The 21,615-nt window shown below is 31.1% G+C and overlaps 1 protein-coding gene across 2 annotated transcripts in view; it reads right to left on the reverse strand.

The window, feature by feature from the left end:
• LOC118742770 (zinc-type alcohol dehydrogenase-like protein C1773.06c) overlaps positions 1 to 21,615 on the reverse strand; it is a 41,113-nt gene that overhangs the window by 11,677 nt on the left and 7,821 nt on the right. Inside the window, exon 1 of one of the 2 annotated variants that reach the window (XM_036475104.1) lies at positions 3,375 to 3,834. The exons of the other annotated variant lie outside the window; for it this stretch is intronic. Coding sequence (XP_036330997.1) covers positions 3,375 to 3,418 — 44 coding nt within the window. The 5' untranslated portion in view covers positions 3,419 to 3,834. Of the gene's footprint in view, positions 1 to 3,374; positions 3,835 to 21,615 lie in introns of those variants that run through there. 2 annotated transcript variants of the gene reach the window in all.

The raw sequence follows: 21,615 nt of genomic DNA on the forward strand, positions 1-21,615 counted from the left end.
GCCATAAATATGTTTTCTTGAAAAATTTATATAATTCTTTACTGATCCGCTCTGTATACATACATATGTATGTACATATGTAGATATGTATCTACATGAACACTTTTGAAAATACATACTACCCACATGTGTACTTGCCCAGCTCAAGGTGATCCATGATCACTGATCATAGCAAACATATGTAGTATTTGTTGCTTGTAAATAATTGTTTTTCATTACATTTGTTGGTTGTAATATTTTAAATAAATTAAGGTTGACTCGTGACAGACATAATTGTAATTGTATAGAGAGAAGAATCTAAAAAACACGTTGATATACGTACATATGTATGTATGTACATAAATACATATGGGTATTTCCAATCTGGCGTTACGTGATGCTCATATGACAAAATGTTAAAAGAAAAATTTAAAAAGTCAACATTTTAAAAATGTTTTTCTAGATTTGCATAGCAATTAAATGTCCCCTTATTCAGTAAAAAAATTACAACTGTTGGGTGGTAGCGATTTAAAGATATTTGTAAACATACGCGCTGCTGTAATTTAGATATTTTGATACCATTATTTGAGCTTTAACCTTAACCCTTTACAATAAATTCCAATGTAAAAAGGCAATAAAATATTGAAATACATAAATAAATATTGAAAAGTGTTTCTTAATCGTTTAAGAGATAATTAACAGAATATGACTCTCTCCTCCACTAACAAATTATAATGCTGACAGTGCAGGTGATAAAGTGAAATCAGCTTTTACTCTGAAATTCATTGAGTACATGAGCGCGAAGTTTTTTTTTTATGTTTCAGCTAAATTCGATATTTTTGTATTTCAAGAGCAAATAAAAATTATACTCAACATATGGATTTGGCAATAGCTGTTCTAAGTGACGTCACTAAACTTTTTTTTCATTGTAGATCTTTCCATCCAACGCGCAAGAGAACAGCTGTTGAGATCTAACATTTAACAGATTACCAAAAATAAGCTGCAAAGGACGTTGACAGTTGAAATTTTAACCGCGTACCAACTTCCAATTTACTTAACTACTGCAATTCGTATGGCAATCTCTATTAATATTTTTGTTTGTTTGTCGAAATATGTAATTAAAATGTGAATAGAGGGTCAATTGTCACAATTGACACAATGCAGAAATTCAAAAACAAAAAACGAAAACACAATTAATATCAATTGACAATTCAATTAGATCAATTCATGTTTGCTTGTGTATCAGAATATTTGTCAAACAAATGACATACTTACATATGTATGTACATGCGTACATACTACATAGAAATTCTAGAAATGCAATGATTTGATTTGAAATTAATATAAGTTGAGATGTTAAATTTAAGAATTGGTTATACAGTGACTCCAACAATCGAGCACAAGGAAATTTTTTTCTTAAATATTTACAATGTTTTTGAATGTGTCATGTTATTTATGCAAGATTTTTTAATATTTGTAAACTGTATAAAAAATATAGCCACATAGCCAGGTCACCCGATTTAGGAAAATTTCAAACATTTTGATCTGAATTTTTTAGTATGAAGTTTTAAACCCGATGCATTACAAAATGTATAAAACAAATAAAAAGGATGCTGGAAGCAGCTAGGGATGGACGCTGATTTAAATTTTTTTTGTTGACAGTCTTGCAGTTTTTTACTTGGGTTATAATACTGCCTACTCAAAAATTTTCTAAAAATTCATATTAAAAAGTTTGAAATGTTTATTAAATTTATTTTATTATATTTGTCTTCTATTTTACTTTGTTTTATCTTATTTTATTAATAAAATTTTTATTTTATTTTAAATTTATTTTTATGTTGTTTTTATTTTATTTTCTTGTACCTAATTTTATTTTATTTTCTTGCATTACATTTTTGTTTTAATATAATATTTCTTTTGCTCTTATTTTATTTTAATTAATTTATTTTTATTTCATTTATCTTTTTAGATTTGTAGAATATTTTATTTAATTTTTATTTAATTTTAGGTATCTTTCTAATTTTATTTTGACTATTTTGATTTATCTTAATTTCACTGTATTAAATTTTATTTTACTTATTTTTGTTTATAGTTATTTTATCCTATTTCATATCCCACAGTTTTACTGAGCTTGAGGGCGTTTTTAATGAAAAATTAATGTGGAAAACAGCAAATGGTTTACAAATGGTAGAAGTTATAGCTGTTATTTCGGAGATCATCACATCTCCCTTTCAGACTTCTTCATTGAATGTACTGACCTCAAGCTCAATAAATTTTTTTGTATATGATTTGTTATTAGGCCAAAAATAGCAAAAAAAACATTTTTTTTCATTAACAGCCAGTTTTTCGATAGCAATTTAACTGAAAAATTTGTTTTTTAATTTCAATTTATTATGAAAACTGACAGAAGAGAAAAAATAAATTTTTACTTAAATTGCTAGTGAAACGTCAGTTAATTTATTTGTTTTATATTTTATTTTTAATTATTTTGTTATATTTTTATTTAAATTTAGAAAAAAAATTTTATTATCAATTCAGTTTTAACTTTTATAGAACATTTTATTTTGCTTGATTAAATTTTATTTAATTTGTTATACTTGCAGCATAGCTTACTGATTTTATTTTATTTTTATTTTATCTTATATTGTCAATTAAAATTTTTATTTTCATATAATTTTGTTTGTTTTGTTTTATTTTAATATGTAAATATATTTTTTGTTGTTTTTATTTTAAATCATTGTATCTCATTTTATTTTATTTTATTTCTTTTACCTTATTTGATTTAATAAGTTTTTCATTTTCATAGAATATTTTTTAAATTTATTTAATTTTATTTTTGATTTTATTTTATATTGCTTATTATAAATGTTTTATTTTATTTAATTTTATCTCATCTTATTTTATGCGCTTTATTATAAACATTCAATCAGGAGTTACACGCCAAATCGCCTAACTCCACTTTTTATGTTTTTTTTTTATAGTTGGCAAAATAAGAATCATATGTCGAACTATATTAAAAAATTTAAGTATTGATATTTATTTAAAACATTAGAAATCAGAAGCAGGAGTTATTTTATTATTTTTTTATTTTTATAATAAAAATCAGATATGTAAATAATTTGTTGTTGTTGTGCTAAGGAGGAATGAAATTTTCAGTTCGGACTTTTATTATGAAGAATATAAAAGTTATGTATAACTTTTAAAATACCTAAATAAGTATAGAAATATAATGAAAAGTTTTTCAATTTAAATTGTTGCATTGAGTTATGGAACACCTTAAAAATAATAACTATAACTATTTTATAAAAGTAAGGCCTCTTGCTAATTTTTTGTATGCACGAACAAAAGTAAAACAACAATAAAAAATGTATATATGTGTGTATGTATGTACGTACGGCTCTAGTGTAAATTGAGGACGACTGCATATATCCACCGGCATTTTTGCTAAAAAAGTCTATTTCACTTTGTTAAAATAAAAACAATAAAACACTCTAAATGCACTTAAAACAATGTTTTTTTTTTTACTTTTAGTTAAATAAATGTCTTAATATTCTTATAAATACAAAAGGAATGCTTGCAATTCTGTGCATTAGATTTTTGTAGGTATGCTTTTCACTTCACTTTATTTGTATGTACATATGTATGTATATGTGAATTTGTAAATTTTATAAACTTGTTTCCGTATTGTCCTTTCAGGATATTGTAACCAATTATGAATATTCTCACAAAGCAAAAGGGTTCAGCTGAGAGTGATTCTTTTTGAAACAACAAATATCTTTTTTTGTATGTAAGTTGGGAGAGCCAATTTCGGCTGATGCTTTCAGGCGTAGTATTACCATTCAACTGAAACTTGCCAGCGCTTATGAGAGCCACAAATGTGAAGTGTGGCAGTACCATATTGCCGGGCTTGGTATACATACAAACACACATCGGGTGTATATATATTATGTACAAGCTTTGAGTGTAGTAAATATATATTATATGACCATTTATAAGTACTTCTACTATCCCCGCTGTACATATGTACATATACTACATACGTATGTATGAATGTATGCACATATGTACGTATGTTTGCCGTCTTTTGCTTTTGTGCTTTTTTCCATGGTTGGACGAGAGTTTGTACTTGTTTATTTGTTTATCTATTGGCGTTTACATCTCTTTTGTTGTATTTGTAACTATGCTTAACTTTTAAACGGTATGTATAATATTAATATATGTATGTATGTATGTATGTACATATGTGTATGTAAGTACATAGTACTTAAATGCGTTCACTCGTAAATAAAATTTTCATTACTTGTGCATCTGCATATGCAATTGCGTACGATTCTTTATGTGTCGGTGCTGTATCTCTATATCTTATATTTTTCTGTAGATATGTATGTATGAATGTATTTATATATGTACATAGAGGTGTTTGATCTTGAGCCAACCAACCCGTCTTTGTTTGTAAGTCTTCCCTATTGTAAGCATTTATATATGTACATATGGATGCACATAGTACATAAGTATGCACGCATTTACATATGTATGTAGGTACATCTACATAGGTACATAGTTTATTTTACGAGAAACTGTGATAGTTTTTCTTTTCTCCATAGTAAAAAATGTTTTAAAGAAAATTGGTTAATTACAGCAAAAATTAAAAATCCGTTCGATTTTTGCAAAACCCAATAATCAGCGTTTATGCTCCTGAGCTAAGCAAACGTCCCAAAGTCTGGTTTTCAATCGCTTTCTTTGAAGATTCACATGTTGTTAATTAAGAATTTTGTAAAAAAAATTAATAATATTTGAAAGTTTAGACCCCAATTAATTAAAAAATATCAAAGCAGCTGCTCTACTGTTACTACCTGTTCAATATGCCTTGGCCTAAGAAAAAAAAAATAATTAATGCCCGAAAAACTAAGCGATTGGAGAATTTGCTTATGGATCTTGAAACTGTAGGTAAAAAAATGTAAATAAAAATATTAATAATATAAAAAAGATAAATTAAAAAAAATAATAAATATACAAAAAAATTTATTGAGCTTGAGGTTGTTCTGTTTGAAAAATTATTGTGGAAAACAACAATAATTTATAAAGGTATAAGTTGTCGCTACTATTTTGGCGATTACTACATCTCTTCATTCTTCTTCGAATTCACTAGGATTTGAACCCAAATAGCAGCTATACTCTTATTGTTGTTTTCCACAATAATTTTTCAGATTAAATTATTATTAGGCCACAAATAAGAAAAATAGAAATAAAATAAAAAACTAACAGCGGCAACTTTCTGAAAGCTGTAACTAACCATTGCATACGTATGTTACCTTATTAGAATATTCATATACATTAGACCACGTAAAAAAAAAAAATCCCGCAATTCGCCGGAACCCGACTCAGATTTAAGTATTTGGTATAGTAATGATCCTCAATGAATATACCACCTCGACGATAATTCTAAGAGGTCGCGCATCGATCGTTTATTTTTCCCATGGGAATAACGCGTAAGAAATAAATTCTCTTCTTCGGTCAATATAATTCTCTAGGATCAATCGAAGCGCTCGAAACCATAACATATATTGATTATACGCTATTTAAGTGTTATAAAGACTCAGATTTATTTTTGTCTCCAAAACAAATTTTTTATTGTTCAGAAGCTCATTCGCCTAAAGTACCCCGTTTTACAACTTACCCACGAGATCTCAGTTCTTATCGGCCTAATGCACCACCCTAGGTTAGGTTAGGTTAGGTAAGGTTAGGTGGCAGCCCCGTGTAACCGGAGCTCACTTAGACAATGTAAGATTGTCCTTTGTGATACCACAATTTGGAAAGGCCCCCCTAAACTTTAACTTTAAGGCGTTCAGTGCTAATGTGGGGGCAGTACATAAATTAAACGAGGAAAAATAAAACAACTACCTTAATCCTATTCGAAACGAATGTATTTTTTAATTAATTTGCTTCCTTTATCGAAGTATGAGTTTTCACAAAAAGTTGGCGTAGCAACCTTTTACTCTAAGCTAGATGTTTATATGTATGTATGTAGTTAGGTTATGCTGGATTTACACTAGGCATTAAATGGTAAATATGACAAATGACAAAGTTGGGCATTAAAAAATTATCGTGTCATTATGTGGAAAAAATAGTCATTAAGTTCATGTCCACATGGCCTTTTTTTTTTGAATGGTATACATTTTTTGTCATTTCAATGCCTATGGGAAATTCGGCATAAGTTATAAATTCCAAATATTTACATAAATATATCAGCAGGTAAATTTCAGAGGACAAATTCCTTTTCATTCCAAAAGATTCTCGAAAAAGCGTTCAGTTTAGGCTTCCCCAAAGCAGGATTTCCATTTAAATTTCCCAACCTTGGGTTTGTTGATTCGGTGAATTAAATTGATAATTAGCGATTTTTACATTTTACAACTGAAATTTTCAAACTGAAAAAAACATTTTGTGAAAGGTTAAATGCAAGCGAGAAATCAAAAACCATTTAGTAATAAATCGGTAATATAATACCGGTTCAATTCATGGCAAAACAAAAAAAGTATGCCTTCAATAATACATATACCTTACATACATATGTACATACTAGAAGGCTGCATGAATTTATTCAAAACGGCTTATGAATTGTTCATATGCAAAACGAAAGAATGATTTTGGCTTAAATTTTTTTGGAATTTGAGTGAATTCTGTTCTGATATATGTACACACATATGTATTTGCCGACATTACAATAATCAAACAGAGTGAAAATAAATTGAATTGAAATAATGGCAGTTTTTTTTATGAATATCCAAAAATATTTTTTCTATGTACATATGTACAAACATAGGTATGTATGTATGTATTGCAGCGCTCCTATTACGAACAAACTTGTTTGTAAAAAAAAACTTTACCGAAATGAGTTTGAATGATTTCAATGTTTTTCATTCATTCACATTCTCCCATTTGAAGGTGGAAAATTTAAAACAAAATGTATATTCATAACTTACAAAATTCCAAACGCTGAGTGCTTTGTATTTCAAGTAAAATATTCAAATCTTTTGTACTCTGTTTGGCTAGAAGTTTGAATGAATTCATGCAGCCCTCTAATACATACATATGTATGCATGTACGTTAGGGTGGTAATTAAAAATAGCATTTAATTTTTGTATAAAGGGGTGCCTTATTGTGTGCATATAATAAAATCCACGAAAATTTCAAAATTTAAAAAAACTTTTATGGGTACCAAGGTTTGAAATTTTTTTAATCGCAAAAATTTGACAAAATTTTGTCCTGAAATTTGATAAGTTTGAGATATTACTGAAACTTATTCATATGAATTTATAAACCCGCTGAGGTATAGCTGGCCAAAGTCAAAATTTTGTCGATAATTTGCGATTTAAAAAAATTAAAAAAAATTTCTTCAATCTTGAAATTGATATTTTATGGGCCACCCAAATGGACACACATATATATACATATGCACCTACATGTTAACATTACATGTTCACAAGTACATTACGTACATTTTTAGTAAAGTATACGTACTGCAATTAAATTTTAGAAAGTCATTGTATTTCTAAAATATTGTAATTTATGCATTTTATAGCGCTATTTATGTACATATGTTAGTATATATACATTAGGTTGGTCTTTAAAAAATCAAATGAATGATTTTTTCAGTCTCAGTCCCCGTAATCAGTAATACCACGGTCACACATATATCACATATAAATTTTGGTCCCGATTGGAGACGGTTAAGGCATGTCGCAAATGGGGTTAGAGGCCACCAGATGCCTCTATGGAGACTCAAAAAATTAAAAATATTTTTTCATTTAGTACTCCAAATCGATACCACTAAAGTCGAAGATATCACATATGAATTTTGGTTCCGATTGCAGTCGGTTAAGAACTGAACTTTGCCCCTGTGCGACACGCCTTAACCGTCTCCAATCAGGATCAAAATTTATATGTGATATCTTCGACGATAGTAGCGTCGACGTAGGGGTTGAGACTTAGGAAATCGGATGTAAAAATTTGCTTCCTACATTTAAGGACCACCACCACCCTAATGTTCATAAATATGAAATTACTTATGAATACCCTTAAATGTGAAAAAAAACCATACATACACAAAAAAAAACAATCATATTCTGTCATAAATAATTAACTGTCAATATTTAGTGGAATTTATTTTCGATCATTGCGTTATGGAACTTATCCTATGTACTATATGCTTATGTAAGAATATACATATGTACATAGTACCATGATTATTTTTAACATTGTAATTTTTGGTTTTTCGATGTTAGCGAAAAAATTTGGCATTTTTTGAAATTATGCGCTAAAAATGTATGTATACAGAGCTTTTTTTACCTTTTAACAAAATCTGGAGCTAATTTTTGGTTACAATTTGTTTAAAAAAAAACCTAATATAAAGTCCCCCTTACCCATATGATTATCATGTGGTAAGAAATAGTTTTTCGCATTTTCTGACAAACGCGTGCACCTTTTGAAGACGGTGTGCGATATGTGATATATTGCCGTACATTCATCGTCCCAGCTAGAAGTTTTTTTGAAACGTTTCTTTGTTATCTAGCACACTTTTCGCAATAATTTATGCTCTTCGAAATCTTGGATCAATTTCTGTTTTGTCATGTCATTATCCCGCATTCGTTAGGGTTTGGTTGTATGCATTTTTGCGAAAAGGCCGTAAAACCTAAAGCAATAGTGTACCAACAAGATGTTTTCCCCTTTAATGAAGAACACTGGGTTTTTCACCAAGGCTTTGCACCAGCATATAAAATTAAGGAGATTGAACAGTGGCCCCGAGCAGCCCACATTTAAAGCCTCTCGATAACCTATTATGGTCGCAATAAAAGGGTGTGGCCTGCAAAGTTAGGCACAACAATTTGGAGTAATTATTGGCGGCCGCTGTGGTGTAGTGGCTAGCAGTGCGCGCTACCATTTCGCAGGGCCTGGGTTCAGACCCAGTTCAAACTAACATAAAAAAATAAAAATAAAAAATTTCTAACAGCGATCTCCGAGTGATTTCTGCTATGAAGACAGCTTCTCATGAAAATAGAATCGCCGTTCGGAGTCGGCGTAAACTGTAGGCAAACCCCCATAAAGCTTCTTCATAATATCGACCGCTTTGGATGAACATGAACCTACGTATGAAGGTACAAAAATATGTACCTACTTATATATGTGTGTTATGGAACTCAATATAAAGTGGCGCTCACCTAAATAGCACACTTTTATTTTTTACAATATTCGCAATGTTTCTCGAGATAAATTTTTATCGTAAATTTTTTATAAAAATATACATAGTAGATTCTATAACATAAACCATATAAGTCAAAGTTTAAAACTTTCTGCACAATTCACGAAAATTTAACAAATTTAAAAAATATGTCTTCAAAATTGTAAATTTTTCATTCAGAATTTTTGGTAACTTATTGGGTATGCAGTTTTGTAGTCCATTCAATTTTAGTGTGCAGGCTTTAAAATTCTGAAAAATCCCGTATATTTTTTAGATTATTTTGTCGAGCATGTTGCGCATTTTCTTCCAGATGAAAATACATTTAGATTTTGTTCATGCTTTGCTGAACTGTACACAAAGTTTTAAACTTTGACTTATATGATTTATGTTATAGAATCTACAATATTTTTATAAAAAATTAACGAAAAAATATGTATGACGTAAAACATTGTGAATATTGTAAAAAAACAAAAGTGTGCTATTTAGGTGAGCGCCACTGTATGTACATGTTGTCCACAAGATACTGAACTACGATGACCGCCAGAAAATACACATTAACACAGAAAAAAAAAACGAAAGTCAAATGCTTATTATATTTTTAAGTATTCCCCTTCGAGAATCCATAGAAACTAAGCGCTCAGTTATTGGTAAATTTAATATGTACATATATATGTACGAGACGTCATCAAAAACTCAAAAGCATTAGTAATATTTTTGGTTTAACATTTTCTGTGTATGAACTGTGTTCAATGTTCGCGCTTTGTTGGCAGCAACGGCGTTGGTGGTGGGCTGATGACGTTGATCGCTGTTGATCGCGTGAGCAATAGATATATAATATGTACATATCTTCCTATACCTCAGCCCACTCGTTAGACATCAAGTGAGCCACACTGGCAGCGCATGCCAGATATACTTTTGGAAATCTATGAGAGTTTTGCAAAATTTAAATTACAAGCTTTGCGACTTGTTGGTGATGCTGCCTGTCAGGGTTAACATGTAAATACATACTACAAAGGTCGTAATTAGCATCTAGAACACTAATTATGCACATACATACATATATATGTACGTACATACAAATGTGCTTTTGATCATAGATACAATGTATGTATGTATGTATGTATGTATGTACTCGTATTAATTAGTACAATTGACTTATTGTTCGGCAAAGTACAAATAGTAGGCGGCAGCCGGAACGGCAGCAGTAGCGGCAAAATATAAACAAAAAAAAAATTAGCGCCTAAATTGAGAAAATGACACACAAACAAAATAAAAATGTAAACCGATCGTAATAAACAATTACAAATACATAAGTATGTATTACATGCTTGCATACAGATGTACATACATATGCACTAGATATGTACGTTTTGTAAAATGTGTGGAAGTTGAGAGCACAATAAAGGTAAAAAAAGAAGAGGAGCACAGATGTCTAGCAGAGTCAAGCTATGTACGTGGAACAACGTAAAGATATATCGTGTACAAATATATGTACATGCATACGTACGCACATATGTATGTACATATAAACAAAAAGCGAAAAAAAATTGCGAGTTCGCTGCGCCTCAGTCAGGCGATGGCAGCGTGATCGTCACGCACTGCAACGTGATCACCACATTTCAGCAGCATTTTGGCTTTTGCATTTCCCTTTTGTTTTTTTTTGCGTTTGGTGTTTTGCATTTTTCTTTCGTTGTTTTTAGTTTTAACTTTATGGCTTTCGATTTTTTGATTTTCAACTTTGTTGCTTTGCTGCATGCAATTTTAACCAGCGCACAGCCAACCCAGTTGTATAAAACCAAACCATCTAAGTGTCAGCCTGCAATATGTATGCACGGGTATATATGTATGTAATTGACGTTGGCGAACAGTGTGACCGTTTTGATCCAAGTGGATCAAAAGTGATACATTTTTCTTTTTAAATTTTGATACTTTTCCAATCGTGTAAAAAAAACCCGTAGAAGTCGATAAACTTGCCAGAGGTGTTTACAATTTCCTCACTCATAGTACTAAAAGGGTGGATGAATTAGCCGAGTTTCAAAACTACGTTGGTGTTAAAAATGGAGCGCGTTGCAATTATGTACTTTTCATATCTTGTTTCGATGACGGTGTGAACCAAGTGCGAGCTATTGCCGAAAAAATTTATTCCGCACCAATAACAATTTATTATTTATTTTCTGTTAAATATTTTGGATCTTGTCAATCGAATGAACATAGAATTTCAAAATGAATCATACAGATAGCATAAGTTATATAAAAATTTTTAAAGTAACTATAAACTTATTTTTTGTCAAACTAAACTGTATGCCAATCAACTCAGCCGATATAGACGTTTGTAACCCAGATAAGCATTTAACTACCAAGCAAGTTTATTTGTATCAACAGCACATTTAAGTAAAGTCCAAATATTAAAAATGAAAAGAAAAGTGTTCAGCAAAGTAATATTGAACTTTGCCCGCAAATTTTGCAACAGATTTGATTTTAACAATGAAACTTTTGAAAAGCCTTGTATGTATTGATCCATTGTAATACAAAGAAAGTTTTGAACAATTTTCGTAACTTGTACAAAGAAAGCGACAAAGAAAAAATTTGTTTACAATAGCAACTTTTGAAATTCAACAATAAAATAGATTGCGTTGAAGACAGTCCTATAAGTACAAAAGGTATTTAAACTACATAAATATACGATGATACACATATAAGACATTTTGCTGTTTATTATACTAATACCCAGTTGAACTCATACATGTAAGACATTTTCGTTATTGTTATTATACTAGTACCAAGTATAACTGATACGTGTACCTTTTTTGCAAATAAAATAAAAAAGTTATACATTTTAAGTCTCTTCTTTGCTATAAATTTTCACAAACCCGCGGTCACACTGTTAATGATAAAGAACCAGTCATCGACTGCTCACCCATTCTGTTTAGCTGCGCCTGCGTGATTCTTTTATTTCATTAGCTTTTCTTTACATTTAGATATAGACGTACATATGTACATACATATATATGTACATACATATATGCATATGTGCGTGCTCGCATAAATACAGCCATAGTCAAAAGCTAGCATGCACCTTGTTCTAATATTCTAATATTATATTCATAATTATTATAATAAACGAATTCGTTCATTAATTTTTTATGAAAATGTAGTTCATTCTATAACATAAACCACATAAATCAAAGTTTCACTCTATCAGGCCTATTCTGCTTGTAACCGAACATTTTGTAACAAGCTAATTTTGTTACCAACAATTGTCACCACTTCTTGTAACCGCAATTCTATTTACCATGGTAACGATTTAATTTATTCGGCAATTCAGTTATGGAGTTTTGTCTAAATTCTGGTGTTGCATATTTCACGGGGCAATATTTTGTTACCTGCTCATGAGATGGTAACAAAATTTACCCGTTACAAGAGTGTAGAGAATACGAAAAGGGTTTAAAAATTGACAGTAACTTTACTAACCGGTAACAAAATTTTTGTTACCAACGCAGAATAGGCCTGATATATAAAAAATCATAAAAACTAAAAAATTTGAATCAAAATTTTAAACTTTATATTCAGAATTTTACGAAAATATTTGAGCATGCAGTTTTGGAACCCATTCAATTTTAGTATACTAAAGTGCAAGCTTCAAGTTACTAAAAATTACCGTTGATAAAAATATATTTTGATTATGCGTTATATGCACTACACCCCCCACAAAAACAAAAAATCTAAAAAATCACCGGCAATTTGAAGTGAGTTGAAACTGTTACTTTATTATACTAAAATTGAATGGACTACGAATCTACATACTGGAAAATTTTCTTAAAATTCTGAATAAAAAGCTTGATATTTTGACGAACATTTTTTTAATTTTTATGAATTTTATATAAAGAGTGAAACTTATATGGTTTATGTTATATGTAGAATGAACTACATTTTTATAAAAGATTAATGAAAAAAAAATTTTCATGAAAATGTGTAATTGTGAATATTTTATTAGAACAAGGTGCATGCTAACTTTCGACTCTGACTGTATATTCGCTGAGGGAGACTACATACATACATGCATATGTCTGGTAATTGTAGTTTTTTTTTTGTGGTGAACCCTCTCTTACTGGTTTTTATATATGAACATGCATTTGTGAGTGTGTATCACTTATAAAGTTGGGTTACAAGAAACTGGCAATCAACTAAAGACACGGAATGTTCTACTACGTAGATGCTAGTCCTCGCCATTCTAGATGTTCAATTGTTTACGCTCCAAAACAGTTCGCAAGAGTATGGGAGTGCATGTTCTATGAACATTGAAAGAAGTGCTTAATATCCAAATACGATTTAGTATTTGGAGTATTTATATAGATACAATGAAAATTAATCTCTGAAATTTGCGAAAAGTAAATTAACTCTCTTCAAATACACGCGGCTTTGGTCGATGACCTTCTGCCAATTTTTCTGTTAAGTCATACCTTTACCAGAAGAATAACCCGCCAGATATGTCAACGTTGCCACAGAAATGAAGTATCTTTGCCTAATCTTGGACTCAAAACTTCTTTGGAGGTCGCATGTTGATGCGACTACATCAAAGGCTATATTCTATAATGTTGAGTTCCCTGAGACTGAATTCTGGTTTGATTCCATCGCTGAGACCAGACACACATATTGTCGCATCTTCACTGATGGCTCCAAAACTGACTCTGGGTCATGATCTGGGGTCTTTTTCGAGGTTAATGGAGATAAGCTTCACATTTCTGTAGGGGAATATGCTTCGGTCTTCCAGGCTGAGGTAATTGCAATACTCAAAGCCTTGGACTACGTGGTGGAACATAGGTGGAGGGGAAGGAGTTTACGTGACAGCCAAGCTGCACTTAAGGCATTGACCAGCCCTCTATTTAAGTACTTCCAAACTAGTTGGGCAATGCAAGGCTCGATTAAAATATGATGGTACATAAACATAACGAGGTTGTTTTACTCTGGGTGCCAGGTCACTCTGGAGTACCTCGTTATGAGACATCTGATCATTTGGCCAGAGTTTGCTCAGACCAGGCATTCATAGGTCCGCAACCAGTTTTAGCATTTCTACCTTCGGCAATCGAAGCCACCATCAGAAACTGGGTGAATACTCGCTCTTTTCTCTATTGTCAGTTTCTTAATTAAAAGTTTGTCGAAAAAAGCTTAGCCGTTTTGATGTTTTAAGTTTTGCGTTTTAAAAATGTGATAAATATTTTTTGCCTCACTTTAAAAGTCAGAGCGATAAAAATAAAAATGATGCCATTAACACAAATAAACTATTATACATATACTCCACGTGCAAAGTCATGAATGAGCCGAACATTTGATGAGTTTATGGTGAAGATAATGTAAATAACGCTGGCGCTTGCAGTGCTTTTAAAAAATTGAACTCTTCCGAGCGAGAGAGAGTATTTTGATGTATTTACGAGCTCTATTTTTTAAAACTTACAATTGTGTAATCACATTGTTTTTATAAATAGAAAATATTTTACTTTTATTTTGGCCACTCTGATTTTAGTTTTTGAATTCACCCGCGATCTAATAATTTTCACATTTAATTTTTTTACGATCTTTGGGAATATTTAGAAATGTATCAGCAGGGGTTCCACCGAAACCAGAAAATTTTTGAAAGGGGTCTATGAGAAAAAAAAGTTTGGGAACCTCTGATCTAAACTAACCGTAAATTAGATTTTGCTTTACAACTTTTGTGCAACCGGAGAACCCAACACTAAAAGGGACAATTCTCTACAACTGTGAGAATGTAAAAATCTTTCGCACATTTTGCTAATTGTTTACAATAAAAAATATTTTTTTTTTTTTTAAAGCTTGTATATAGAAAATATGGGAAATTAAATTCTCTACAACTTTGTATACATACAACCGTTTTTTACAAAAAATTCAAAACAAGCTTCACATAAAATCGCAAAAAACCCAAAAAAAACGTATATTACAAAATGGCGGAATGTTCGCGTATGAAATTGGATGGCAAGACTGTGGATCCATAACCTTCGTGTTAAATAGAAGTAAACTGCATCAAAAGTTCGCAGCTAAACATTTTTTTTCTTCGTACCAATTTGAACTAAATTTACTGGGCTAAAATTTAACTTCTGAAATCGCAGAAAATTGTAATTTTACGTGGGGAAAACCTCAGTAACTTTAAAAGTTGGGGAGCTTCAAAAATATTGTAGCCATTTTTGACATCGGGGGACAAACTACATCAAGTGCTATTAAAATATATTAAATTCCCCACTGACTTGTAGTTAATTTTGACCACTTTATGAAAAATTCCATTAATGTGCTAAATTTTACGACCTTGGAGGCAGGTCTTTTCATTATCGATTTAAAAAAAAAAATCACAGGTCTCGTTTTTATGACCAAATGAAACTTTCTGGGGGAGTCTTGCTTTGTAGGACAAAGTTCCAAAATTACTCTAATATCCATGTACATATACATACATACACATATGCGAATTTAAGCATCGGAAATTTTCGAAAAAATGTTTTAAAAAATTTTTAAATTATGTCAAAGCAGAACAAAATTAAGCAGGCCTTATATATAGTATATGCGTGCATACGTATGTATGTATATACGTGTATGTACATACATATGTATGTATGTAAATATGCAGGCATGCAATTTTCAGGCCAATTTAAAATTCTTTTTAATTCTCTTTTATTAACTTCAATTGAGTACGAATTTTTTAAATGAATTTTCTTAAGTGTTACGAGGTGACAAAAAAGCAAAATTTTTAAATTAATACATATATATGTATGTACATACATACATACACTTGTGGTCAGCTAATTAAGATAAGAGAAATTTTGACCAGCTTTGGCTATTTTTCTTTTATTTATTTAATGTTTATAGTTTTTTATAAAAGTCTAAGATATTACATAACCAGCGCCACGTAAATTTGTACAAAAATTATACAAATTCAACAAACTTTAACAATTAACCAAATTTGTTACAGAGATTACCCTACCCTAGGCAAAATGTTGTAATTGGTCAAGCTTTGTTGAAATAGGCTTTAAAATACGTTCCTTATCAGCGTCCAACCAACTGCACACATGACAAAAAATGCCTAATTGCTTAGTTAGTCTAGGCTTAACTTAGTTTACACAGCACGTCAACTTAAGCCAGAAGCGCAAATATTTTATTTTTGTATTTTCTTTCTCAGCTGTTTGGCAGTTTGCCGCCAAAAATGCCACATCAAAAAAATGCATGCAAAAAAATATGTTTGCGTTCATTTATTTTTGAGAAATAAAAAAACGAAAATTTGGCAAGCCTGATTCTCTCACCGCTCTCAATTTCCGTAAGGCCGTAACTTAAGAATCTAAAACCTACAGGTTCCTAAGTTTCTTACGGTAAGTTAAGTTTTAAGTAACCGCCAACACAGTTTATCATATAACACGTTGGCCAAAATATTAAGTTAAGTTAAGTTACGGAAATTAAGTCTAGACCAACTGTGTTTTAAACGAAATGATGCAAAATAGTGGTAGTTAATTCTTAAAAATTCTAGATGTATGAATATTTATCTTCAAGAATTTATGGTAACCTATATGAAAATTCCGGCATGCTTTTTAGATAGCTTTTGAAAATACGCAAAACACATAGCACGCATTCTATGTAATTGAACAAAAAAACACTTAAAGTCAAAATACATACCAACAACAACAATTTCCATGTTGTGAAATACACACCAAGCAAATCCTTGAAAAGTTATACCACATTTAAATTAGGTAAGAATTTCACGTTTTCGGTAATCACACGAGACATTGCAAACAGATGACTTTCAAATGATATAGACAGTAGAATCGTTAGTTGCGATCCCATACGAGTTCGGACTAGTCAGAAATAGTAACATTTGACTGGAAATCGATCCTCCGTTCTCGGTTCTCTTGCTATTTCGAGGACAAAAAAGAGAGTAAATAAGGCCCTCTCTCTATCAGAAGTTACCAGTTTTAGTCCGAGAATTTTTTAATGGTAAATCCTGGTAAATGTATCAAACGATCTGCCCTAGTGTGTTTGACAACCAAATTGTTAACAAAAGAAAAGTGCACTCAGCTAATTCATGTTGAAAAGTATTGAATTACTTGTTTAAGTGGATTCCAATGAATTTGAAACTATTTTTTATTATTTACATGTGTGAGCTGAATGTGTTTACATACAATATAAGCAAAAATTTACAACCATAATTTGGAGTTTATGTTAAAGTTGTCAGAAGTTACCTTTATTTACTAGAATCCCATACTTTTCAGTGTCACTCTCTCACTCTGAGCGAATTTTTATGTTTTGACAGTTTTACTACATTTTCAGCGTTCAGTACATGAATACGCCTAAAATATGAAACCGTATTTGAAACTAAAAAAAAAAATTGGATTTTTAATTCTTGACCAGCTTTTTAGCTCTCCATGTTATATGTATTACATTGGTAAGTGTATACATTAGGGTGGTCCAAAAATGCATGTGGAAAAAGTAAAGTCGGAATTTTTATGCTCTCACCCCCTAGGTTTGTTCTATACCGAAAATAACTATACCCTTATTTTTTTTATTTTGAAATCGAAAAATATTTAGAGGTCCCTCAAAGCGTTAAAAGTCTTCCATGTATTTTATATGGGGAAAACTTTTCGTAGAAATGGTATAGAATTCTTAAAAATCAATATTTTTCTATCAGAAAACTCTCTCTCCAGTTTCTCTCCAGGAGATTCCCAGTAATAATTGGGTTTATTAAAGCATTTACTGATTTTGGGCCACCCTAGTACACATACATAAAAGTTCAAAGCTGACTATATCAACTTGGTGGTCTTAACAGTGCAGTGTTGTTTTCGTGTCGTAGGCTCAAAATTTGCTATTTTGCTGCTAATTGCTATTTAACACTCAACTGTTATTTATTTTTCACGTACTATTTATAAAATGTTTCAAAGATATTTATATACATAGCTAGCCGGTAGAATGACCTTTCAAAACACATTCTAGAACTCATACATACATACATGTCTCTGAACAATGTGTACATATATGTATGTACATATGTATTTACGGCATAGTCAATATAGTTAATAAAAATTATTATTCTATTTATTTATGTATGTATGCCTTTTGACATGTCTTAGCCTTGTAATTGTATGTAAAATATAGATTGTATGTACATTTGTAATATGAAGGTCGCAAGTACGATGCCCTCTTCGTACATGAAGGTTAAAAGATAGATAAACCTTTAAAAAAAAAACAGATTGCTGTTTGAAGCTAACCTTATATTTACACTGATTAGATTCAATGTTCATAAAATACTTTCGATAGCTCTTTACATACATATGTACAACACATATAGCTGCGAGTAAAATAATAGCAGTTCAATTCAAAATTATGCTGCTGGTAACTTATGTTTATTTATTTATTATTAATATTTTTCATTTAAAGTTTGGCGTCGATCTGTATCAGAAACCTCATAAATAAAAATCTTTTTAAGAAATCCAATTTAACAAATCGAAATTTTGATGTGCATTTTTTAAGTTTAATAAATTTTTGTGAATTTTGTGCAAGCAACATTTTATGTCGAACGTACTTTTTATTTTGACATCAGCGCCACCAGCGGTTCAATTTTTTGCAAATCTATGTCCTACTACCAGTGATCCAAAATAATTATTATCCTAATATTTCGGATCAAAAACGTCGAGATTTTTTTTTCGTCTTTGTATAATAACTATTTACGAGAAATATCTTTTTTTGTCCTTCGGGACGATTATTTTCAGACGAAAATTATTTACGTCTACTCATAATAATTATGTGGGACTTTTATTTTTCTCGTCTCTCGGGACGTTTATTTCAAGGCGACAATGTGCCGCTGCAACAACAACAACAACGAACAAAAATCACGCTCTACAAATCTATCGTCATACCCGCCCTTTTATATGGCGCAGAAACATGGACGATGTCGAGCAAAAATGAGAAGGCTTTGGGGGCTTACGAGAGAACTAATGTTCGCAAGATCTATGGCCCCGTGCGTAGCTTTGCGGCGGCCCGCGTCAGCGCGCTTTAACTGTCATCAGTGATATTAATGCTACCTTATATAACGACAGATAATAAGTCCCAGATGGTTTCTAAAATCAGAAAATAGGTTTTGTGCAAATTGCAGATAGAGGGTATTAATGAATTCAAGCCCTCGATATTTCACATTTTTATATTTGTAAGTTATTGGAAGCAGGGATGCCAACTTGGCTCAAACCGTGCCATTTGTCCCTATTTTACTTCAAATGACACTTAATTTTTCAAAATGGCACTTTTGTAAAAAAAAACATTTCAATACATTTTTGTGAAATCCTTTGCGTGCATTTCTTTTTTTCAACTAAAATTTTCTAATTTATAAAGGCTATTCAACTGGTTTATCTTATTTTATCATTGCACTTTTGTTTGGAAAATGTAGCTTTATTTTATTGCTAAATGTGAATGATTAAAAGGACTGACACCTTTTTTGGCACTTTTATTTTTCTAGTTGGCACATTTTGGCCTTTTTTTTCCTCAATAATGGCACCTCATAACTAAGGATAGTTGGCAGCCCTGATTGGAAGATTTCTGCTGTGTTTTGGGGCAACAACTTGTCTGCAGTAAAAAAGCTTATAATTTGTGTTTCAAAAGTGTGTGAAAACCAGTCAATTAACTTATATGATCTCGGTTCCGATATTAAATAATCAATAATTGTTTGTACCCGCATTTTGGCACAATGGCTCGTTGAATGTGCCTTCTAATAAATAGTGTCGTCGTTCTCCTTAGCTGCTTTTAAATGATGTCGTCACAAATTGCTGGCGGAGACATGAATACAGTGTAAGAAAATTCTTTTTCTATAATTGTTTCCTTATAGAAAGGTTGGTTTCTTTTCCACCTTAGACATTCCTAATTCGTTCAAAATATGCTAATTTAAAGCACAGAATTCTTTCACTGTTCCTCCGGGGTTTTTGGACATGGACTGTTTCTTCAATTTAATAGTGTTCGCCTTATTTTTGTGGAAACGAAACATGTTTTGCAAGTTATGGATCATTTCTACTACTCTTTCTTCAAATATTTCTCGTATTCTAGCTGTGCGCAAGCGTTTAGTTTTTCGCGTCTTGTTTTTACATATTCGTAATTTAAATTTTTTTAATAAAATCAATTGGTGGTAGTTCATGATTGTGTGTGGATTAATATCACAACACTGAAGATTTGGCAATAACCTTTTTCATCTATTAAAAAACAACACTTACGGGGCAATGTTTATTGTAAGAACAACATTTTTTTCTATGAATACATACATACTTTAAGCATTGTTGACGCTATTTTCATTTGAATGAGGAAATAGCGTCAATGACTTTATTTCCAAATTTTTGTTGACTTTATTTCGCTTTTGAAAAGGTAATAATGTCAACTGACTTTATTTCGCACCAGGGTGGGAAATAGTTGTCGATAAAATGGAAATTACTTGTTTTGAAATGAAAATTGTCGATGATTGTTTTTTTACACGTTAAGCTTAGATGTATATGCGTGTAAAAAAAACACAGCTAAAGAAAAATTTCTATTTACATGCCAGTTTCTCATAGACGATGTCGAACAAAGGTGCGAAGGATTTGGCGGCTTTCAAGATAATTATTCGCCGCAATGTATACAGAAGATAGAAAGGCGAACTGTACGAGCTTTAAAAAGGCATTTAAAATAAATGTACAATTGCGCTAGCTTGGACATGTCATACTCGGAACCCATGGGTGGACAACGCAATGAAAATGAACGATAAACGCTCACCTCGTTTCGAGTAACAAAAAATCGCTATTTAGCAAATAAACTTTTGCTTTTGTTTTTTTTGCACTGATTTGTGTACTCTGAAATACTTGGAGCACGCTTCTTCCCGTCCTATTAACATTAAATTTCCCGAAATTGATCGGTAGCCTATTAAAAGTTATATATTTTTTTTTTTAACTAGCCGCCCTAATGTACATACGAATTTAGTTCGAACACGTATGTATGTATGTATTTGGTAAATACACATGTAGTTAAATTAATAGCGGAAATTTCTCAATAGGTAATAGGTGAATTTCGATGTTCGCCAAGTTAATTGAGTTCATTGCCAAATATTTCACGCCACAAACAGTTCTATTAATGGTCATACACATTCAATGACACTGTAAACATTTTTTTATCCTTCTTTGCCATGTATGTTATATTGTACATATAATTGTATTGCACATATTACCGGCTGGATCATTATTTTCAAGCGTTTTGTGACAGACACCTGAAAATGTTTTTTCAAACAAATCTTCTATTGTGCGACAAAAGCGAAAACATTTCAAAACACGAAAAAATCAATATTTTCACGAAACTAGGGGCCAACTTAAACTGCGTTTTTAGTTTTTGTCTGGCGTCAGAATTTTATT

This window comes from Rhagoletis pomonella, unplaced genomic scaffold (genome assembly GCF_013731165.1).
Source record: "Rhagoletis pomonella isolate Grant_MI unplaced genomic scaffold, Rhpom_1.0 Rhpom_scaffold_00007, whole genome shotgun sequence".
Taxonomy (NCBI): Eukaryota; Metazoa; Arthropoda; class Insecta; order Diptera; family Tephritidae; genus Rhagoletis; species Rhagoletis pomonella.